A 24,627-nucleotide genomic window follows, 5' to 3' on the forward strand; every position below is an offset into this window, starting at 1 on the left:
GCCTTGGGGTGGTTGGTCAACCACAAACATCCATAAAAACACAACAATCAACACAGGCACCAGGAACAAGCAGATGCACAGAAGCAAAGGCACCCATACAACCACAGTACACTCTTAGTCACTCAACCTTAGATACAATTTCATGTCCACGTGTAGAAGTGCAGTAATACAATTTGTTCATCCATGCACACAAAATAAATTTGACATCAATGCATGCAGTAAATAAAAATAGACCTGTAAGCATGTTTCCACATGCCAACTGGCATGGACACAAAAATACACTTGGAGGCAGCCTTACAACATCCGTTTACATACAAGCAACACACAAGCCCAAGTAAAGTCAACACACATAAAACCACACTTTGACAAAAGTAATATGGGTCCACATGCACACTAGTCGATGGCTAATGCAAGAGTGACTAAAGGATCATTGTTGTATGTAGGAGTAGATATATGGAGGACTAGATAATTGCTTTAGTGTAAGCTTAAATTGATGCCTGCTTATACAGTGTGGTGGTATACATGAATAAGTGTTTAGTTTGATCTAATGATGGGAGTGGGTTTACAAAAAGGTAGGGAGGTGAATACATAAGTGTGGATGGATGGATGGAACATGTATTCACTCGTCCATGAACTCATGTACCATTCATCAACTCATCATTCATTCATACTTGCACATCATTTAGCCTTGTACTCTGAGACTCCTCCAGTCATTGTCAATAAAATAGTGCACGTTCTGCCATTGCTATGGCAGTGCAGTGCCTTTGCGAGTCCTAGATGACTCAAGCCATTTTATTTCTCCCTCTTACCCATCTGCACAACCACACAAAAGCCCCACAAATCAGTGAAGAAGCATTTTTGCTTACAAGGAAGAATGACCTAATGAGGTTGTTAGCACGTGTGTGTATGTATATCCACCCACATAGTTGCTCTTTTGTTTGTCTAACAGGCAGGTCCCTGGAAATCGAATGGAAGGGAATTGAAACAAAGTTCACTTTTCTCCAGCCGTGACTCTGCCTTCACAAGTCCTTTGTCTGTAACCAAACCACCAGTGCAGACACCAGTCTCTGTGCTCTCCTCTCCAAAAGAGGTATGCTCCAAAATGCAGGATATTGTACTGTAATGGATTTGGGGGATATTTTGTGCAGTTTCTATTAAATATCTGTCTTTTATTATTTTTGTGCATGACTCTCCCTGTTCAAAATGTCTGTCGGCTATTAGCATCATACTTAGTCTTGATGTTTTTAGTTTTTGGGGATTATTTGACTGGCCTTGTAGTTTATTGAATAATAATTACGGATTCAAATAGGCTGTGTACCAGTTCAGTTCATGCACTGAAATTGACCCCAGCAAATAATACTCATGCAACAAATCAAATGCTTGCTGGTACCTGCAGTCCATATTAATTATTGCTACCACAACACCAGGTTAATCAGTCTCAGATGAGTTGGATTGAGTGTGTGGAGCGTTAGCTGTGCATTAAAGACCTACTTGGATGAGAAAGAACATAAGAAAACTGAATGCTGAGACCTAATGTAGTATTTCTGCTCCGTAATGAGAAAGAACTAACTTCTGCTAATTAGACTTTCTTTATGGTGTTTAGTGGGGATAATATTTTGTTGTCAGTGCGTCTGACAAAATAGAATATGGGGCACCCAAGCCTGCCGTTTTGAGTTAGTACCTAAGGACTGAAATTAGGGTGAGGGGTTTTTCAGAGGATTGAGCAAGTACCAGAAAGGACTAGAAAGAAATCCACCTGCGGTACTGGGCATAGAGGATGGGAGGTACAGCCTCAAGCAGGGTGCAGTTCATACTAAACACGGGTTAGTCGTCCCATGAGATGGAAGGCAGTGAGTAGGATAGGTGCTAGGGAGAGGCATTTAACCAAAGCACAGGGCACATAGGGGGATGATTGTAGTGGAGAGGAGTTGGTTTTTGATTCCTTGATACCTGTTAGTGTTTTGCGGGGGGGGTGGGGGCTATTCATAGGCCCACGTGAGTAAGAAAAACATGTTTTAGTTAACGGAAGGAAAAGGAAAGAAGGACATCTGTCTAGGTGCTGATGCATAGGCTGCGCCTGAAAGAAAATGTAGGGTAAATAGTGTTGGAGCTTAGGCTTTGGGGGAAGCAGTTGAATACTGGAGGATATAACAGCTGATTCTCCTGAGGCACAGCCGGGAGCAGGGCATAGACTGTTTTTTAAAACTTTAATTGTGTGATACTGTGATTTTAAACCTCGTACCTGCACTTACTCCTCCGCTCAGCAGATCGAACGCTGACGCGGGCGGGGACTTCTTGGTGTACCGACGTGATTGGCCGGTCTCTAGAGGCACGCCCATCTACCATAGCCACGCCTCTTCAGTTCCTAATCTCCAATCCTATAAAGGATGTGTCCTTACCGGAAGTGCAGCGGGCGAGCGCAGCGGGCGCGACCATTGCGCGCCGATGGCGCGCTTAAGGTAAGCTCGTCTGCGCTCGTCCGCGCCGAGACCGGGCAAAGGGCTTCTTCCCCTGGTCGCCCAACTCCGGAATTTGAGGTACTCAGATATAGTAGGGAAACACTTATGCTACTGAATCCACTGGTAGACATAGTCGACTGCCCACGCTTAGCCCCCAACATAATATGAGGACAAAAATGTATGCCCCAACTGCCGAGGACGGCTACCAAACATTAATTCCCTCCTCCCCAAATCTCTATTGAAACCCAATCCAATCTCGGACAATACATATCTCCCGCTAACCAACGCGGGACCTAAGCATAGTACTAAGGGAAAATTAATTAGCGGACTTCTAAATGTTGGATCCCTCCCGAAACATGCTACTGAAATAGTTATTGATTGAGTCCAATCACTTAGACATTTTATTCTTAACCGAGACATGGATGGCTGCGGGAATAGAATCAGAGCTAGGGCCAGCATGTCCAGCAGGATATAAGATAATTCATATACCCAGGAATATAGGACGAGGAGGAGGTTTAGGGATCATATTTAAGGAGGAGCTAAACATTGCAACCCTGGACGTCGACAGTCTCATGTGCCGAAATCCTTGGGGTTTCGATTAAGCATGATTCTGAACATTGCCTTACGGGCCTAATTTGCTATAGGGCACCGGGGCATTTTAATGCCTCACAACAGCAGGAATTGATCTGTTATTAATAATATATCAATCTCTCACATCAGGCTGTTGGTACTGGGTGATTTTAACATATGGGACAATGACCAACTACGTACAGCCTTGTATAACATTACTCAATCTTGCCACAATCTGGGGCTGAAACAGTGGATAACTACCCCCACACATATACAAGGAAATACACTGGACCTAATATTCGCGGCGGAAGATCTAATGACCATGGATACAATTCTTCCAATAGGTTGGTCAGACCATCATCTCCTTCTATTCAATATCCACACCCTGACTAACACAGGACCCACAAGTGTACAGACCAGAACCTTTATTGGTCGTGATTGGAAGGGCCTGTTGAAAAGGAAAAAGGAAGGAAAGTTTGACTTTCGTCATGTTGGGACCTCGTTCAAATCGGAGAGTGATGTCACTACAAATTATCTATCATTATGCAATGAGATAACTAAGAAACTTGATGATACTATACCCCTGAAAACAATCAGGAAAAGAGGAAAACCCTCCGCGCCCTGGTATACGGACAAACTGAAAGAATTGAAAAACGCCTGTAAAAAGGCGGAGAAGCTCTGGAGGAAAAATTACTCGGAACAGGAGAAAGTGATGTGGAGGCTTACAATCGTACAATATAAGAAGGAAATTACTAGAGCCAAAGCAAGCTATTTCGCAGACCTAATTCTCAAAAGCTCTAATAAGTCTCGCGACACCTTCAGGATTATCAGAGAGCTATCTCATCCTGCTTGCGCTGACAGTCAAATCAAGCCCTCACAAGAATTATGTGACGGCTTAGCACTATTCTTTCAGGAAAAAAATCTGTAAAATTGTCGAGGGATTGAAAGGTAATTCTATCCCCACAATACAGGACAATATCCATCAAGAGAACAGAGATAAGAAGGTGGAAAATGCTAGAGGCCCTTCTCCAAACGCCATCTTGGAACATTTTGAGGTCCCTCTAGAACAAGAATTTTTGAGAATAGCCCTTAACACGTCATCAGGATCCCCTCTAGACCCTCTTCCCCATAGAATAGTTAAGGACTTTGGAGATGAAATCTTCCCAGTGCTGCATCAGTTATGTAACCAATCTCTCTACACAGGCTCCGTACCTAAAGACTGGAAATTGGCGGTTGTCACCCCACTACTAAAGAAACCAAACCTGGACCCTAACTGCCAAAAGAACTACCAACCTATATCGCTCCTACCATACCCGATAAAGATCATAGAGCGATGGGTCAGTAGATCCCTAGCCCTCTTCCTAGAAACCAACAACATCCTGGAAGAGGAGCAATTTGGTTTCAGACCAACCCATGGAACTGAATCAGCCTTACTGACAGTTCTGGATGACCTACGAATGAGGGCGGGCAGGGGAGAATCAGCAATCTTAATTTTGCTGGACCTGTCCGCCGCATTCGATACGGTGAACCACGACATCCTGATAAAAAGACTGAAGGACATTGGAGTCGGAGGAGTCGCGCTTGACTGGTTCCGCTCCTACCTGACGGATAGATGGCAGGCAGTAGCTATCCCTCCTTTTTAATCAGAGTTTATTAAAGTTCCACACGGGGTTCCACAGGGGTCTGCAATCAGCCCCATACTTCAACATATATATGCAACCCCTGATGAGTATCATCAAAAGTCACGGCATTAGCGTGACTAATTACGCAGACGATACACAGTTGATGATCTCTCTTGATGGAGCCCATGCAGACTCACTTGAGACCTTCCACACCTGCATGCTGGAAATGTCACTGGTTAAACCAGAACTCATTACAATTTAACAGGGACAAGACTGACATCTTGCACTGTATGGTAGGAAGAATCCCCAAAAGTTTACCTACAGACTTCTGGCCTCAGCTGTTAGGAGACTCGCCTACCCCAGTGAAATCAGTAAGGAATCTCGGAGTTACTTTTAACAACAGTCTGAGCCTAGAGACCTACGTCAACAAGCAGGTCAGCAGCTGCCTTGCTTTAATGCGAGGACTGCGAAAGATGCTACCTCTCCTGCCTTCACAGGACAGAGCCAACATAGTCAGGAGCACCATCCTCAGCCGCCTAGATTACTGCAATGCCTTTTTACTGGAATCCCCTGCCTATCTTATTTCCAGACTTCAAAGTATCCAGGCGGCTGCAGCTAAACTGGCACTCTCTTGAGAACGAAGATCTTCTACCACTCTCGCTTTGGCTGACCTTCACTGGCTGCCTATACACCAGAGGATTTGTTTCAAATCCCTATGTATTGTCTTTAGGGCAGCTCATGGGCTAGGCCCCCGACCACTCCAAAATAAATTTAACTGGTATGAGCCTACCCGGTCTCTTCGATCCTCATCTTTAAACCTTATCAGCATACCCAGGATCAAGAAAGCCACCTGCGGTGGAAGAGCTTTTAGTATAGCTGCAGCTCATTTGTGGAATAACCTTCCTACTGACATCAGAAAAACAAACGAACTGATGGCCTTTCGAAAAAAGGTTAAAACATGGCTCTTCCCAAAAATCTAATCGCTCAGAACTTTAGACTACTGCCCTCTCTGTTGCACAGGTTTTCTCAGCTATATGTACTCAGCGCCAGGATGCCCGTAGGGTTGCAGAGCGCTCTATAAATGCTATAAATAAATAAATAATATGTTAATAGCATGGGATAGCAAAGATGAAGATAACTTTAAAACACATTATAGGTAATGCAAGGGGGGGCGAGTACAACTATTTCCTGCACTTGACTCTCCAGGATCTGATGGTGAACAGTTGCTTGCTTCTAGCAGGGTGAGTGTAGGAAAGTGGGTTTCTGTTGCAGTAAACTCCCCCTCCCCCTTGCCCCCACAAACTTTTTGCCAGACTACTGATGCACTTTTTCTTGGTGTGCCCTGGGTCCCTGCCAATCAGGTTCCCAGGGCCGGTGTTCTTCCCCCAAACTAATCCAATTGGCATCTCGGGCCCCTAGTAAATGGTACTACAGGTACCCAGGGCACTGTGACCAGGAAAGACCTTTAACGCCTTAACCGCGGAGGCAATTTTGCAGCGGTGCGGGCGTTCTAAAAGGTGGGCAGGGCTGCGACGGCCAACAGTCGTTCGCAGCAACCGGGAGCACGGAAGGGGATAAGGGCTGCAGCGCCTATTGTGCCACCCTTAGAGGCCCAGTACCCTGACACTCGCACACTGCCTTTGCAGGCTGCGTGTCTTGGTGCAGAACAAAGCGAAGAGTCAACATGGCACACATCCCTGTGTGACATGTTCACAAGCCACTTCCCTGACATACATCAGTCACCCCTCTAGCTGGGTGCCCTATGCTAGTGGCGAGGGTACAGGTGCATAAGCCCTGTACCCCTACAGTGCCCAAGTCCATTCCTGGGCACTTCAAGTGCAGTGCTGCCATTAAGAGTATATGGTGCTGGGAGTGTGTAATTACGAACTCCACGGCACCATAAAGGCTACACTGTAGACTAGGAAGTTTGGTATCAAACTTCTCTGCACATTAAACCCACACTGATGCCAGTGTGGGATTTAATGTAAAATGCACAACAGAGGGCATCTTAGAGATGCCCCTTGAAACTCGACCGCCTCCTAGTGACCTGAATGAGTGGCTTTGTGAGCCTCTCCAGACGGTTTACTGCTTTCAGCAACTGGTCCCCACTGGTTCTACCCCACACATTGGGCTGGAGAACCACCTGGAAATAAAATGAGGAAGAGAGGTGTCCCCACCTCTGCCAACTCCACCCCTCAAGTGGTCAAGGCGAGGTGAAGCACAACCTCGAGTCCCCGCCATCTTGAGGATGGGGGAGGGACTCAGCCAACCAGGGACAGGCTCCTGCCCCCCTCCCACCGGAGTGGCAGAATAGGGGTGTACCCACCTCAGGGAAGGGACCCATGGGTCCATGCCCTTTACCTACCTGTGACACCCCTAAATTTAGTATTTAGGGGGCACCCTGAACCTTCCTTCGTCAGATCCAGCAACAAGAAAAGAAGAGAAGGACGAAAAGCTGTGCAGAGCTAACAAGAGGACAACGGCCACTGACTTGGCCCCAGCCCTACAGGCATGTCTCCCCTCGAACCTGCTCCTGCAAAAAAACAGGGGTGTCCAGCTGCCAGCAACCTCACAACTCACCCCCCCTTTCCCGAGGGCCTGCCTGCCTTAACTTTAAGGACTGTTTAAACTGCAGCTTCTGGTGCCAGACAGAAATTGCAAATCCAGCCCACTCTGCACCCGCCGAACCCAGCCTGAGCTTGATTGGAAAAACACCACAAAGAGGTCCCCCGGCGATCCTGACCCGAGATCCAGCGACTCCGGACCTTCCTCAAGCCTCCTGACTACGCCTGCAGCCTCAATCCAGAGGACCCCCCTACTGCGAACAGAGCGGGTAAGAAAATCCGACACCCAAGGCACCCCGACACCCGACACCCAACCCCCTTGTGTGCCAAAACCAACGGTGCCTAACCAACCCTCAACATCCCAACTTACCCCTCGAAGTGGTGGTCGTAACTGGAAGATCCTAGTCCCTGAGCCTGCAGTGTTTCTTTGGGAGGTTCTCCATTGGAAACAACAGGGCACCCCGACCTCAAAACAGCACCCGGCCGCCCTAGTGCCACTGAGGGTGCACCTTTGGTGCTACTTTGGTCTCCCAACTTGCCCTGAGCTTAACCCTAGGAGCTTTGCTCCCACATCCTCGTGGCCTGCTTGCCAGCAGCCACCAACCGGAGATCTCCTATCCTCCATAGGATAACATTGGGCCTCAACACTCTGCACCCTCAGCGGCACTAGGGCGAACGGGTGCAATCACAGTGCATCACCGACCCTGGGAGACCCCAGAGTCTAACCACAGAACCTTAACTTCCACAGTCGTTTACTTACCTGCAAATCGATAAGCTGTTTTGGATAACATTGACAATTTTCCTTCCAAAAAACGACTAAGTGTAAAGTTTTTAAAAACTAAAGATTCTTTAAAAATCTTACAAATAACCTAAATGTGTTTTCTCACCTATTTGCAGGACATGTCCCAGTGCTGAATCTAGGCGTCCAGCACGGAGTTAGAAAAAGTAACGTAAAAGTAACTTGCCTGCAATTTATTGAAAATTCAAACCGTGGAGTTTCAAACCGTTCTATATCCAGTAACTTATTACGGAAATGTATTTAGTGCTTACCTGTTCCAGGCTTGCTTGGTTCTAAAAAAATAAACTATCTTTTTATACAAAAACAATTGGCCTAGAGTTGTTGTAGGAAGGTGGCTACCTGACTATGGTTACCCCAGATTTTTTGCCTGTGTTTAGCTGGTTTTTTGACTTAGTTGACCTGGTTCCCTGCTAATCAGGGCCCCAGGCCCTCTGCTATCTCTGTAAAATGGATTCCATGTACCCTAGGTACATACCACAATTGGAAATTGACTCCTTGTCAGCCCCTGTATAATGCACTATAGGTGCCCAGGGCATAGGGGCCACCAAGGCCTACCAGGGGCTGCAGCATATCTTTTGCCACCCCTGGCTGGTTCTTAAATTGACACAACTGGCTGATCACTCAGCTGGGGTAAGGTGGTGTAATCACCCCTTACTTAGATATAGTATACCTATATCTAAACCTATATCTGGACACATATAAACCTGTGAGCCACTCCTATGGAAGGCCTCATCAATCCTGGAGGCAGAGTGCGTGGTTTAATGTGAGATGGAGCTCTAGCATGAGCTGAGCCTGTCTGCAGCTGTCGGGAACAACTCCCTAAGCTGTTTCGGGATAATGCCATACCATATACTCTTAAGTGCATTATAATCCTCGCGGTTATATAGCAACTTTGGTTTGGCTTTATCAAAACATGTCGTGTAAGGTGTCATACGATTTGGAATACTATCCCCTCGCCAGTTCTGGCGACGGGGATAGCATTCCACCCCTCTAGAGGGGTAAGACATGTTACTTTACTTAAATGCGGTTAATTTCTAAAAGGACCTTGGATCCACAAAATGGATGCCTCTGCCACAGACACGAGTCTGACCCCCTGAAGCTGACCGAAACTCAGCCAAATGGGGCCTGGACAAAGGGTTTCCTGTCGCAGGGAGGTGTTACACCCCCTCAGACAGGAGATAGTGGATTGTAGCGGGGAGGTTTGAAAGAAACCAGACACTGCCTGGGGAGCACAAGGCTGCCCCTTGCATAATCCGGCCAAACCGGTTCTGGGGCACTCCAGCCCTCGTGCCAGGGCGGCCTGGATCAAAGGAAAGGGGTGTATCCACCCCCTTCCTGGGTCCCACCCATAGGAGGGACCTAGCAGGTAATCCAGCCCCCCAGATTCGAATAAGAGTGGGAGCAGTGCCAAGACACTTCAGATTATCCTGATGAAACATAAGAAACGAAACTCTGGACCCTTCGACATCCTACTCGACGTAGAAGCCCGAGGAATCTCCCTTGTGGTCAAGGAGTGACCACCCTGTGCAAACAGGCACCATCCAGCCATCGACGTCTGCTTTGTCGCAGTTCCCGCCGGAACTCGAGCGACAGAGATCGACGAGATCAAGCTTGCCTGCCTTCCAACAGCCCGATCCACAGTCCCTGCAGAGCTGAGACCCGTGGAGGCGACCAGAAGCGTGGGGCACGCCATCTTGGAAAGACCACGAGACGCTGACCGTGCAGCCCACGAGTGACCCTCGAAGCTGTACACCGGGGTTTGAGAAGCCCCAACCCTGAGCCACACTTGCACCGAAGTTCAGCCCTCCACACTCGACGAGTGCTGCGTGGGGCCCTTCTGCTTCTTTTGGCTCAACGCGTTGGCCCGGTCACTTGCCAGCCGGCTTGTGGCCCCTGTGCCGACGAAACTTGAAATTCGACCTGCGATTCTGGTTGCTCCAGATTTGCACCAGCTCCCCTGAAAAGGAGCCCCCACTCTGACCCTCCTGGTTCGAGTGAGAAGCAATCTCCCGGTTCCGCGTGGATTGCTTTTGCCAAGGGTTGTTTGCTCCAATCTTGAAGCCGACCGCGCCGACGGCGAGAGCCTGCGTGGGACAGATCGTGACCTGCTCCTGGAAGTCTTGATGCCCCAGAGCCCACGTGACAGCGGAGAGAAGCTCCTCGACGACCACCTGATTGCGCCCGACATTGCCTGGTTCCGTCCTGGTTCCACCCTGGTCACTGCTGAGTGACCCAGACTCTGTCCCCTCTGCTTTCAGGTACTTTTCGACTTGAGTCCACCCTTGGACTCCACCGGACACTTCTCTTTCACCCCGCCTGCAGCCCTTTCAGCTTCGAGCACCAAGAGCCTGCGTGACGAAACCCGACTCAACTTCGACCCTGTGCACCCGCTTCCTGTGGGTGAGGTAACTTTGCTCCGCCGGTGTTCCCACACTGGTACACATCTCTAGGGTCTGTGTCTTAAGTTTTGTTCCTCTAGGTTCAGCGGAAGTGTCCTTAAACTTTAACTTTACAACTTTTACGCACCATTGGTTAACATTGGTGCATGCGTGCGCTTTCCGCACTGCACCTGAATACCGTGGGCCGTTCCCGACTTCAGCATTGCTTGTCCCGACTGCTCCCAGCGATTCCCTAGGCCCTAGGCCTAACCACTGTTCGATTGGTATCTCTTGTACCACTTGTTTAGTATATGGTTTGAGTGGCCCCCCGCCCTCATCCATAATTGTGCAACTTTATATGTTTAAACTGTGCTTTTGATTTAACGCTTGCGCCCCTTTATTCATAAAGAATACTGGGGATTGTTTTTAGTAATAAATACATATATTTTTATAATATATACTTGTGTGGTGTCCTTTCATTTGATATTACAGGATTGTATGTGGTAAAACAGCTCGCTTAACACGACCTCTTAAGTTAAGCCTTTAGGCTGCTTAGTCCATGCTACCCCTAGGATAGCTTGTCTAACAAGGTTGACTTACAACCAGACACCATAAGGGATTGTTTGGTCTGATATCAGGTGGTTCCAGAATTGGAAACATCACCTATCAGGCCAACTTCTCACAGTTGTTCTTGAGTGTGTGAATTCATTTGCTGACTGAGTGTGTAAATCAAATGCATAACACTGTCCTCTGATACTGCCTTACTGCTCGACGAAGCTACCACTTTAGAGAGTAATGTTCTATCTAACTTTAACCTCTGCCTACCTCTGGGGACACTTTGGCTCTATATATACTACACCAAAATGAAGTATAGTGTGTATAGAGTCAGTTTCTTACAGTGAGGGATAGGTATGAGTTCAGAACTCAATAGTAAACCAACAGACTGAAAGAATTGTCCAGCCCAGAGGTCATTTCGTAGTTTAAATTAATTCTAATCACACAGCATTGCTAAATAGTACACATTCCAGAAGATCTGACACTTACAGGTTGTATTGCCCCTTAAGATATCTCTTGAAATGTCATTCCTTCAGGACCAATTACCATGCTGACTGGTGTGACTCATGCATAGATGTGGCTGCAGGCTCAGACTAGTCACAGGTGCACATGACTGTTGATTACCCCCAAAGGCTGGGTGATATGTCAATTCAACCGTCTTCAGCTCAAAAAGTCTCTCCCCTTGGTGAGCAGTGTCTGTCTATATCCACACAGAACATGTTACCTGCTCAGTGTGCTAGTGAGTAATGTGTGAGGCCAGTGTGTTCAGGTTTATTATTGGGTCTGTTGGCATTTTAGACATTTGTAAATATTACAGGAGCTGAGCCAAGCACTTGGCGGGCTTGTCAGTCAAGGACCTGGGAGCTGCTCAGGTAGACATTCATCTTTAGCAGTTGCAAACCTCTAGGCAGTTGGTGGTGTGCGCTAGTCTATAGCAGTTGCAAACGTGGAGGCTGATGCAAGTGGACAGTCCTCTGCAGTTGCAGCCTCATTGGCTGATGCAGACTTCACTTGTCTGTGACAATAACATGGTGGATACCTGCACAACTCGCCGCATGAGCTGCCACGAGAATCTGGGGTATCCCATATTCGCCAGATCCGGGCTAACGTCTTCAATAGTCTGTCACATTTGTGCTTTCATTTTGGCAACACTGTTTCTCCACCCGCACAGTCTCCTACTGAACCAGCATCTGTCTTCCTTCTCTCAACCAATCAGTAATTTGTGAAGCGTACTACTCACCCGTGAGGGTCTCAAGGCGTGGGGGAGGAGTGGAGATGACTGGCAGCTCAGTCATCTGAGGAAACCGGTCTTGAGGGTCTTCCTGAATGCTTGCAGTGTGGAGGTTCGTCTGATTCTGAGGGCTAGTTTGTTCCAGGTCTTGGCTGCAATGTAGGAGAAGGCTCTTCCTCCTGTTCTGGCTCTCCGGATGTGAGGGATTTCGGCTAGGGCGAGGTCGGCAGAGCGGAGGTTTCTCTTGTGGGGTTGGGGTGTGGAAGGAGATTCTTTTGTTGAGGTATAGGGGTCCGGTGTTGTGAAGTGATTTGTAGGCATGAGTGAGCAGCTTGAAGGTCACTCTTTTTGACGGGGAGCCAGTGAAGGTCTCGTAGGTGCTGGGTATTGTGGGATGCAGAGGACGAGTCTGGCTGCGGTGTTCTGGACCATCTGGAGTTTGTGGACTAGAGATTTGTTAATTCCGGTGTAGAGGGCATTTCCGTAGTCCAGTCTGCTTGTATAGTGTGTGGGTGGCGGTCTTCCTGGCTTCCGGTAGAATCTACTTGAATGTCTTGCGGAGTATGCAGAGGGTGTTTAAGCATGTGAAAGATACGGCGTTTATCTGTCGGTTCATGGTGAGGGAGGAGTTGAGTATGATTCCGAAGCTGCGGGCAAGGTCAGTGGGTGTGGGATGGTTGCCGAGAACGCGTGCCAACAGGCGTCATCCCACACGGAAGGGGTGGTGGTGAGGAATTCGGTCTTCCCTGAGTTGAGCATCAGGCAGCCAATTTTAGTGGTGCACAAGTAAAACGAGTCTCCCAGTCCTCATTGCAGAGTGGAAGAGTTGCTTTAAACTCTAGTCCGACTTTGCCATTGAAATCCATGGCAAAGCCAAGCTTCCCCCTGCATTTTCATCCCTATGATATGCCTTCCGAGCCCTAAGTCAAGGTGCATCATATTTTACAGGCAGAACATGTATTCTCCAGTATTAGGGGTGTCTTTCATAGATTCACATGCCTGAATCATTCCCCGTCGTCGGAGTGGGAGTCCCACGGTATATAAAAAAGCAATAAAATGCTATAAATACCATAGTAAATACCAATAAAAACAAACCAGGAAGTAAAGTAGCCAAGCTACAGAAGAAAAACTTCCACATTAGTGACTATCCCTGTCATTTTGTGTAGCCCAAACTGCAGCCAATCGGGCGACAGCACCCACCAGAAGGTTCCCTCCAGAGGCTCAGGCTGTCAGATTTTTTACCGCACGTCGTGTGCAGGGAGTCTCCCTGAGCTCTGCTCAGTTTCTTCATATATATTATATCTATCTATTAAATTTTGTAATATTTCTCACACGAAGTCTATTTGTTGACCCTGTGTCACTGGTGGAAGGCTGAGACCGTTTCCATGGATCATTTGTCTGCCTGTTGCTGACATGGTTGGATAGAAGGGGATGTTCTTGTGATTATGGCTCCCCCCCTTCTGATGTGGGAGGTGTTTTCGATATTTTATGGCTGAGTTTGCTTCAAAGGTAAGGGTCTTTGACCTGCTACGAGTCTGCCTCCCACATCTACGCCCACGAGATTTACTCAGGCGTTTAGACTCGTTTTGTGCATTTTTTCTTCTGAGGAGATGCCAGCTTGCTGACTAGAAGCTCTTGGTATTCTAAGGCGGCAATCTCTGCCGTCACTGGTGATCTACGGTGTCACAGGACTACAGGATCCTGTTGACAGAGCCCTCAGATGCACTGGTTGTAAGTCGCAGGAGGCTGCGTTGACAGAGCCCTCAGATGCACTGGTTGTAAGTCGCAGGAGGCTGCGCAGCCGACAAGGAGCCTCGCTGAACAACAGCCTTTTTACAGATTGCAATTTTGCCTCGTCAATGCTCGCCTCGACGACGAGTTTTGCCGCGTCGACGACGAGCAACGTCGACTGTGAATGGCATCGTCGACGGGAACCTTTCGTCCACGACAAGGGGGCTGCGTCGACGACGAGCCTCGTCGACGACGAGGGAGCTCCGTCGACGGCGAGCCGCGTCGACGGCGAGCCTCGTCGACGGTGAGGGGTGTCCCTCATTAACGCTGAACAGCTATCGTCGACGGCGAGATGCCTCGTCGACGCTAAAGTGCACTCGTCGACGGTGGGAAGCCCCGTCGACGGCGAAGGACCTCGTCGACGGCGAGATGCCTCGTCGACGCCGTAGAGCAATCGACGACGGTGGGAAGCCCCGTCGACGGCGAAGGACCTCGTCGACGGCGAGATGCCTCGTCGACGCTGTAGAGCAATCGTCGACGGTGGGAAGCCCCGTCGACGGTGAGGGGCCTCGTCGACGGAGGGGTGCCTCGTCGACGGGGAGATGAGGTGCCTCGTCGAGGGAGCAGTGTGTCCCTCGTCGACGCTGAAGAGCAGTCATCGACGGTAAGAGTCTCGTCGGCGTTTGAGAGCCTGTTCATCTGACATAGTCAAGACAGTAATACTCCCATCATAAACTGCCACTGTTTAAACCCATTCAGATGAGTTGGACATATATCGAAAGATGTAGATTTATTAACACTTTTGCAAATCAAATTGTTCTTTAGCAATAACTGCAGTGCACTTTCAGTCCGGAGATCGTGGGCTTACACATACACTGGGACAACTGGTGTTTATAAATGCAGATGAGTACAAGTGCGTATTTGTTGGAATGAATATTGATGAGCACATGATCGCTTTGTGATCACAACAATAGGGTCTAGGAACCCAGAACATGCATAGCCTTTTACACAGACCATCTTGCTGGCAATCTCCGAAGTGTTGCTTCACTTTGGAAATATTTACATGCATTCATGAGTCGCTGCTCTGCTCCCCAAGCAGTTCAGACAGTGACGGTTGGCTCAATAGCAGTGGGCCACTAACAGTGGCCCTTCTCACATGTGATCCATCGGCCATTGGCATTGAACCTGGCATCTCTAGGCTATCAACAGTGAGCCAATAAGCAGTGCAGTTGGGGGCCATTAACAGTGGGCACATCGGCAGTTGCCACGCAGGCTTTAGGTCGTACACAGCTGGCCCATTGACGACAGTTCTCTTAATCACTAGCAGGCTCGTCGACGACTTTCAAACTCGATTCACCAATCATCCTCAGTGATGGTGAGTTTTATGTGGAATGTTGACCAAGTTATGGATCAGTTTTCGTTACCAGCAAACAGTACGTCTACGGAGGACTTGTAGACTGACAGCGTCAGCTGTCACCTCCACAGTGGTTTCAGTCTGCAACAGTTTCCTTTGCGGACACTGAGGGTCACGTTTTCTTGTTATCCTCTCTAATGCTCCACCCAGTCCATGGTCAGGTTAGTCGACGCTTGGTCCACTTGGGCTTATTACAGTGTTACTTTACCCGACTTATTAGTCGTAGCCTCCTTTTAGCAAGTTACGGGATCTTGTATGATTCTTTATTCTTCTATCCTCCGGTGGATGTTGACGGATTTACCCTCCTCATGTTAAGAACGGCGCTAGTGACTCTCGGGCAATCTTTTAGCTCTCTGGACAGGTTCAATTTTAACATGGAGGCACAGAATGTGCGTATCCTTGAATACCCCTACACGGGAGCTTCTACAATTTTTAACAAAAAGGATGGACAAAAGATAATTATCAACAAGACACTGGGCAGTAAACATTACATCTCCAAGTTTTGCAGTATCGGGTGGCGGAGTTAAGGTTGGAGGAACCCTTAGTTCCTCGCCCACAAGTCCATACTGAGATAATGGCCATACCTTTTTATAGTTGTTACTTCTGGGCCATCATATTGACCAAACTATACCGCGCCTTCGATTCTCCGCAGTACGGGGATCAAATCTTTCGGGGTGCCCGAGGACAGTTTACGCATTTTAATCCTAGAAGTTCCACCCAGTACCTGATATGCAACTGTATGATTCGACTCTAAATCGTATACAGGAGGTCATTTTTCCAGGACACTACGACTTACTTTAAAGCCCATCATGACTCCATTCCAGGTGTGATAAGGATGGCATATCTCTAAGATTTCATTTGGTCACCACTACGATTTATATATGGAAAATTCTAATTGCAATGTCAAAAGAGCATCCTCTAGAATTTGGACAATCTCCTGTATGCTACGCCTTCATAGTGACCGCATTCGATTAATCTGCGCGAGTCATTTACAAATTGACTTATGGATACATCAGGGACCGTCGGAGTGGTTCTGAATCTAATAAGGAGTTAGGTTTTTTTCCTCTCAGATCCTCTTCAACCATGTTGTGATATCGAAGTAGTCGCAGGAATATCACGAAATGAGTACTTGTGAAACATAGTTTGATCTTATATGAAGATCAATTGAACGCCATGTTTTGGCGGTTTTTACTTTTGTCTGGTCAGACATGTAGCGCTTTTGTCTGGTCAGACATGTAGCGCTGGATTTTTGGTCATCTCTGCGCAAACATTTTTCGAAGGTTGTACCTCAAGAAAGTTTTTCAAATGTTACTGCCAGAGACCTAACAAGTGCACTCGTCCTCCAGAGTGTCAAGATTTAGGTAACAATCACAGCACGGGACGTGGTTACTCTATACTCTAAGTTATATCACAGGCCTATCTTGTCAGGACTCTCGGTCCACTCCACGTGATTCTTATGTACATTCTGGCAGCTGTTCTGTATCTGCAATACATACGCATTCATCATTTCTGAGACAGGTTTCTTTACAGAGGATCACTCTTCTTAATAAGCAATCCAGTACACCCAAACTTCTCCAGTATTAGTGGGTGTCCTTCTGCACAGGATAACAATGCTACAGCAACTGCATAAACTTTGGTTTCACGTCTCTGATTCATTTGAAGCTCTCATTACAATCCCTCCTCGATGCGAGAGGTTTCTCTTTCTGGGGTGAATCCAAGACAGACATTTATACACAAGGTGTGTTTTTTCCCTCAAACAGGTATCACATTGCACAAGCACCATAGACACACCCCTCAGGAATTCGGGAGCACTATTATGGGCTGAAGATCTTCGGGAAATGAGCCCTCATATGAGGTTTGGCACGTCATCCTGCAAAGCAAAGAGACATCTTCCTTACCCTCCACTTTTGTTACGCAATATTTTCGAGGAGACAACTGTATTGGCGCATAGATAATACACCTGGTATACTCTATGTCACTAAACACAAAGGGCTTGATCAGCTTTGTTGCCTCAAGAAGCCGGTGATCTATGTGCATGAGCGATAGAACGCACACAACTTCCTGGCGATTCCACGTTCCTGGTACAAGACACAGTCTGGCAGGCACTCTCAGCAGGACGACAATTTCCACTCTCGAGTGAGTGTTTCCTCTACGGAATATGGATTCAACTTTCGTCAGTAAGGTGCTTCCAAATCTGGTCTTTTCGCGACCAAGAAGAACAGCACATTCTGGTGTTTTTCAAGTTGGCATCACCACAAGAATTTACAGGAAAATGCGTTTCTTGTCCAACTGATCTCAATCTGATTCCATTTTCCACCGCTACCTTTGGGTCCCAGAGTTCTCCGAAAGTACAAACTGGAGTGATGTTGAGTGTCCCTCTTCACCCCTCATGGCTTCGCCAAGAATGATTTACTGGGTTTCCCTTTTTTCCAGTCGGAGTACGACTCAATTTGGAGGTGTCCACCTCCGGATCTATTTCTTTCAGAGCGGCCAGGTTTATCACTCGGAACTACCATCTTTGAGGTCTCTGGCCTGCCCCTGCTTACCTTTGGTTCGCCTATCTAAACATCCCTGCCGTTGGCAAGGGAGTGTTCGCCATAACAGGGACAAGATCTCCAACGCAAATGTTTTTGCGGTATCTGATATTGTTCAGTTAGAATTCATCCTCTTACTCTTAATAGCTATCAAGTTCAGGATTGCCTCATGCAATTCTACTATTACCTTAACTGGCAGCGGCTCCAGATGCCGACAAGATGGGATCACATCTCTTTCTTCCTCAAAAAATATGACTCAATCCTTCAAGAAACATTCAGATTGTTTTTTCTCCATCAGTTCGTCCATTACCTTCGAGACATCTCAGTGTGGTAATAGGGCAGTTCATGTGATATCCTTTCAACTTTTCCTCAGTGATGATCTACGATGACTTAGAAAGGTGTCATTTTCTTTTTCTTGGCTTTAACAGTCCTCTATTAGAGTCAGTTGGGTTCAGATCTTTCGATTCTTTAGCCTTTTTCATACAGTTCTCTATAACTCTATGGTGGTGTGAGTTACTCGGGAGTTCATACTTACTCGCCTCCGGAATTTCTTTCGGATCGAGCCTGTAAATTCGACTGCATCTTTACCTCCACCACTATCAACAAACTGGTTGTTTCCAGACACTTGATAATAGAAGAGGTTTCAAATGTTCTGTTTACCAGGGATAGTTCGGTTTTTCGCTGATCTGATCAATTTATTTCTGAGGTACGATTGGTTACAACCCAACAGGGTCTAGGCGAACAGTTGCATTATTGATCTTTTGCTCCGATAGATATTTTGCCATGCATAACTCGAACAGCCTTGCTAGCTGCCCCTAGTACGCACTCTACCAGGCCAATGTCTTCCTCAACTGCTCTGTTTGATGGAGTTCTTCTCCAGCATCTCGGCAGAGCGACAACCTAGGTTAGCAGCCTTGTTTTCTCCAATCACTACTGTTTGTGGCAGCCAGTAAGACCAAGGTTTCCATGTGTCCAGCAGTTCTATGTATTCTTTTCAGCTAAGGTGAGCCTCTGTTCCCACCTCCTTTTTTCCTGCAGTCAGACGCTTCTCTTCCGTTTTCAGAGTGCACATTCTTCACTAGTTGCATTTTATCATGTTCCAGGCTATGTTAAGACATTTTATATATATATATATATAATTCATATAATGTGCACAGTTTGACAAGCTGGGTTACTATGGCGTCTGCCTAGCAAGGATATTTACTGCTATCTACTCTGATTCAGGCATGTGAATCTATGAAAGACACCCCTAATACTGGAGAAGAACAATAGTTACTTACCTGTAATCTGTGGTTCTCCAGTATTGGTGTCTTTCATAGATTCACATGCAACCCGCCCACCTCCCCTTCAGAGGCTCTTAGCATACTTTGGTTTACTATCACTCCGTGCGACAAAATCTGACAGCCTGAGCCTCTGGAGGGAACCTTCTGGTGGGTGCTGTCGCCCGATTGGCTGCAGTTTGGGCTACACAAAATGACAGGGATAGTCACTAATGTGGAAGTTTTTCTTCTGTAGCTTGGCTACTTTACTTCCTGGTTTGTTTTTATTGGTATTTACTATGGTATTTATAGCATTTTATTGCTTTTTTATATACCGTGGGACTCCCACTCCGACGACGGGGAATGATTCAGGCATGTGAATCTATGAAAGACACCAATACTGGAGAACCACAGATTACAGGTAAGTAACTATTGTTCTTTTATCTGTTCTGACACTAATAAACCAAATTGTTGTTTTTACTTGGAAGAAGCTTGGTTACCCCATTGGTAAGTGCAGGGTACACTCCGATTCCTCAGCTGTACTAATTCCTGAATGGTGCCACCAAAGTTGATTCTCTAAGGTAATAAACAACTTGTTACATTAAGCCTGACTTGTCTAAATCTGAAATTAATATAACTTGTAGAATGAGACTTTAACAAAGTAACTTTTTTGCCGTAAGTTTCCTGTGCCTGTAACACCTTAGCGGCGGCAATTCCGCCGCAGTGCGGGGTGTTCCATTAAGTGGGCAGGGCCGCGTCGGCCAACGGACGTGCGCAGCACTAAGGAGGTAGTGCTCGCGTTCACCGATGGGCACAACAAAAGGGTTAACGGTTCCAAAAGGAACCTGTCCCAAAAGGAACCTGTCCCAGAGACTTGTTTCTGCCCTCCTGGGAAGATGTGCTAACACCTCCCAGTAAAGGAGACAATAGAAACCTGCACTGGTGAGGTGTTGCATCCCTCCTGTAGGAAGCCACACAGTGTTGGCCCAAAAGGCTAGCTTTAAAGAAGAAACCACATTTGAGGGGCAAAGGAGTAACCCTTTGGAGATGGGCTGCTCTATTTCCTAGGTAGAAAGGCTGGCACTAGGGACAGGGAAGGGGAAACCAGTTGCCAAACTAGTTTCCAGGGTCTTGTATCCCCCTTTGCTGCCACAACTCTCGGTTGGAATAGTTAAAACGTTATGTTAAAACAGCACTTTTTGAGCGCACGGCTACCCAGAACGGGTGTCCCGGCGCTTTGGCAAAGAGGCCTGAACATAACCAAGAAGACCCAAAGGCGGAGACACTGTAGACGCGTGGTTTAAGCGGAGAAAAGGACCGTCTTTAGCTCCTTCCTAAAGGCCAGAAGATTATTAGCCTTGCGGAGCGAAAGAGGGAGCTCATTCCAAAGACTGGCCGCCATGAACTGGAAAGGCCGGCCTCCCATCCGCACACGTTTGATCACTGGTACCTCCACTTTAGCCAGGTCAGCAGATCTCAGATTCCTCTGGGGAACGTAGAAAGAAATACGCTTCCTGAGGTAAGCCGGGCCGGTGGAGTGGAGGGCTTTAAACGCCAACGTGAGGACTTTAAACCTAATTCTGCAAGGCATTGATAGCCAATGCAGCCTACCGCGCAACAGAGAGGCGCTAACTCTCCGTGGAAGGCCAAAAATGGCTCTGGCCGCTGAATTTTGCACAGTTTGCAATCTGGACACCAGATATTTGGGCAGTCCGGCAAAAAGTGCGTTAGCGTAATCTAAACGCGATCCCACAAGCGCTTGAACAATATTCTTACGATATTGTAAGGAAAGCAGTGGGAGAAATTTCCTCACCATCTTGAGGATGCCGAAGCATTTCCCCGCTAAACCCGTGATGTGTGGACGGAAGGAAAGACTGTCGTCAAACACCACTCCCAGGTTTTTTACTTGGGAGGAGGGTTTCTCAGGTGGAAACATATCAGGGGGCCACCATGACTTCCAACCAGGGTCAGGGGCGCAGCCAAAAAAAAAGCAACTCGGACTTATCCGAGTTGCATTTCAGGCTCTGGTGCTGAAACCATGCAAAGACTGCACTCAGACAGTCTCTGATTCTGCCGCCGTCAAAAACCTCTCCCTTCCTGCAGGTAAACAGGAGCTGGGTGTCGTCAGCGTATGAAATGACCCGGGCTCCAAATGCCTCCGCGACCTTCGCCAAAGGGGCCATATAAATGTTAAATATGGTGGGGCTCAAGATAGAACCTTGAGGCACCCCCACCTCTAGCGAAGGCATTTCCGTGGAGAACGGTGGAGCCCAGATCACCTGTCGGCGGTCGGCTAAGAAGGATTGAAACCAATCCAACACCGTCCCCCGTAATCCTACCTCCTTGAGTCTTAAAAGGAGGCCGGCGTGTGGGACGGTGTCGAATGCCGCCGACAGGTCCAGCAAGACCAGCATAGCCTTTCCCCCAAGATCAAGCGTCTCCCTGATGGCGTCGGTCACCTCCACAAGGGCTGTCTCCGTGCTATAATTGGCACGGAAACCAGATTGGGAGTCATGCAGCAGTTTGTTATTCTCAAAGGTGGTAAGAGTATGCTGAACATGTTTCTCCGCCACCTTCGCCAGAGCAGGGAGGAGGGAGATTGGTCTATAGTTGGCCAGCTGTAAAGGGTCAAGCAGGGGTTTTTTAATCAGCGGGAGAATAAGAGCATGCTTCCACTCTCTAGGGACCACTCCAGAACTCAGAGACATGTTGAGCAGGGGGTTCAGCAAGTTGTTTATAGCTGGCGCCACCAAGCTCAGGCATTTAGCCGGACAAGCATCCAAGGGGGATCCAGATTTCAGGCGGGAAAGCAACTCAAGGGAGGTTTCGCAGGATAGCGGGGGAAACGTCGATAGCGTGGGCCCGGACTCAACTACAACAACTGGAAGGACCTTCAGATCACTTTCCAAAGCCGCAGCCGCTTTCAGAGACTCCACCCTACCGAATGAGTCCTGAATCTTTAGGATCTTATCCACAAAGAAATCAGCAAGCTGCCTGATCCACTCCTCTGTGTGGGAATGTGCCCCGACACCCACAACCGGATCAACAAATTCCTTTACAATTCGGAATAGTTCCCGGCTCGTGTTGTCAGCCTGGTCTATTCTATGCTCGAAGTAGATCTTTTTGGCTTCGGCAATCTGTTTGTGATATACTTTTATAACACCCCTATACTTCAATTTCTCCTCAGGGTCGTATCTGCGCCGCCAGAGCCTTTCCACCCTTTTACATTCCTGGCGCGCTTTCCGAAGAGTAGAGGTGAACCAGGGAGCAGAATCCTGACAGGAGACTATCCTGGCCGGCTTTCGAGGGGCTAGCTCCTCAAATCTTGCCTGAAGCCAGTCACGGACTAGCGGCAGGTCGACTTCTAGGTTCCCTGTAATAGTGCAGGGATGTGAACAGAGTGCATCGGTGAGCATATCCGCTGTCACCAAATGGAAGGCTCTAGATTGGCGAGACCCGTCCCTATGGGTTCTTTGACTAGTCTGATACTCAGCTAGTAACACAAAACTTAACAGGAAATGGTCAGACCACAGAACCGGCAGAGGGGGGGACACCTTAATCGGCACCGTAGAAAAGATTAAATCAAGCGTGTGCCCCTTAGCATGCGTAGGACTGTCAATAAAAGAAACCAGCCCAAACATCTGTTATATCCCGTAATTTGGACGCTTCAGCATCGGTGGTCGAATCCATATGCAGATTTAGATCGCCCAGCAACATACAATGAGCCGAGCGCATACAGGGTACTGACAGCGCCACTTGTAGGTCCTCGAAAAACGAGCCTATAGGCCCTGGAGGTCTTTAGACCAGAATCCCTGTGCAGGTGTGTGAAGCCGACAGATGGAGAATAAAGCCAAGGGCTTCACAACCAGCGATGTTGTCTACAGGGTAAGAGGTGCAAACCAGGGACTTGTCGACAACTAGGGCCACTCCACCTCCTCGGCCTCTCGTTCTGTCCCTCCTTAAGATGGTGAAGTTAGGGGGAAGGGCACTAGCGATATCAGGTTCCGAGCCCGCCCCCAACCAAGTCTCTGTCAAAAAAAGACAGGAGATTTTAGAGAGCGTAAGGAGGTCCCAAATCTCCATGGTATGACGCGCCAAGGATCTGGTATTCAGCAAGGCGCAGTGACATTCCATGGGAGGTACGGACAAAATGCGAGGTGGTGGAGATATAGGACGCCAAGCACAAACAGGACAGCCTTTGCCCAGATGACAACCACCAGGAAAAAGAGATTTACAATCACTCCTAGGAGGGCGAAGCGCACGTAAAGCGGCCGCACTGAAGGTAATCATCCTAAGGAGCCTGCCCGAGATGCCAGAGTCCCGCCTCGCCCGCCTCCGAGACGCTGACGAGCGCAGACGGGCGCAGGGAGGGCGCACCGCTGCACGTCACCGCTGCGCTGGTCAGGCGAGCTTTAAATAGCGTCGTCTCGGCGTCCCAGGTGACCTGGACGCTCAAAGATGGCGCTCGCACTACTCCCCACTCAAAGATGGTGCTCAGCCCAAACCCTCCCGGTAACCCGGATCCGCCCAACAGCGGTGGTGTTTACCAGATTTAGAGTGCAGGTAAGGGCCAGAATGATTAAGTATCAGGGAAGCAGGCTAAAAAATTAACAAACCAAAATCCAAAAAACGAAGGTTTTAAAATACTGGAGCAAACAAGCGCGCGACCAGCGCGGTCCAAAGCGAGGCGCCAAGTGAAGACTTGGCCTCAGGAACCCTAAGCAGGCTCACCTCACAGCTGGCTCGCCCTAAATAGCGTCGTCTCGGCGTCCCAGGTGACCTGGACGCTCAAAGATGGCGCTCGCACTACTCCCCACTCAAAGATGGCGCTCAGCCCAAACCCTCCCGGTAACCCGGATCCGCCCAACAGCGGTGGTGTTTACCAGATTTACAGTGCAGGTAAGGGCCAGAATGATTAAGTATCAGGGAAGCAGGCTAAAAAATTAACAAACCAAAATCCAAAAAACGAAGGTTTTAAAATACTGGAGCAAACAAGCGCGCAACCAGCGCGGTCCAAAGCGAGGCGCCAAGTGAAGACTTGGCCTCAGGAACCCTAAGCAGGCTCACCTCACAGCTGGCTCGCCCTAAATAGCCCTAGGAAGCTCTGGATGCAGACAGTGGGTTCTGCCATTTTGAGAGTGAGCAGAATGGTGTATCTTCGGATAGCCAGATGTCACACGTAACAGGAAGTGGTCATTAGCATAGACGGAACGTTGTATCCCATTGGCTAATAACCGCATCCTACCCTGAGGGCATTTTCTTAGCATGAAAAGGGCAATCTCTAGTGCCCAGAGCTCCGATCAAGCCTGTTCTGGAAGGACTATCCTGCTGCACCAAGGAACCGGTAAAGAGAGGCTGCAGTGGCGTGGACTGCACCTGCTGAACCTGGTGGCTAGCAAATGCGAAAGGACTGTACCTCCTGTCATGCTCATGAAGAAGCAGTCTCTGGACCTCAGCCGAAGCAAGAGACTCGAAGGGTCTCTTGGGTGACCACCTATTCACAGCACAGAG

The 24,627-nt window shown here is 48.2% G+C and overlaps 1 protein-coding gene across 2 annotated transcripts in view; it reads left to right on the forward strand.

Moving 5' to 3' along the window:
• The window catches only part of GPBP1L1 (GC-rich promoter binding protein 1 like 1), a 533,935-nt gene that overhangs the window by 328,022 nt on the left and 181,286 nt on the right, over positions 1-24,627 (forward strand). The window contains exon 8 of one of the 2 annotated variants that reach the window (XM_078664367.1): positions 950-1,090. The exons of the other annotated variant lie outside the window; for it this stretch is intronic. Within the exon in view, the coding sequence (XP_078520493.1) occupies positions 950-1,090 (141 nt within the window). The remainder of the gene's footprint in view (positions 1-949; positions 1,091-24,627) is intronic. 2 annotated transcript variants of the gene reach the window in all.

Source organism: Lissotriton helveticus, chromosome 1_1 (genome assembly GCF_964261635.1).
Source record: "Lissotriton helveticus chromosome 1_1, aLisHel1.1, whole genome shotgun sequence".
Lineage (NCBI taxonomy): Eukaryota > Metazoa > Chordata > Amphibia > Caudata > Salamandridae > Lissotriton > Lissotriton helveticus.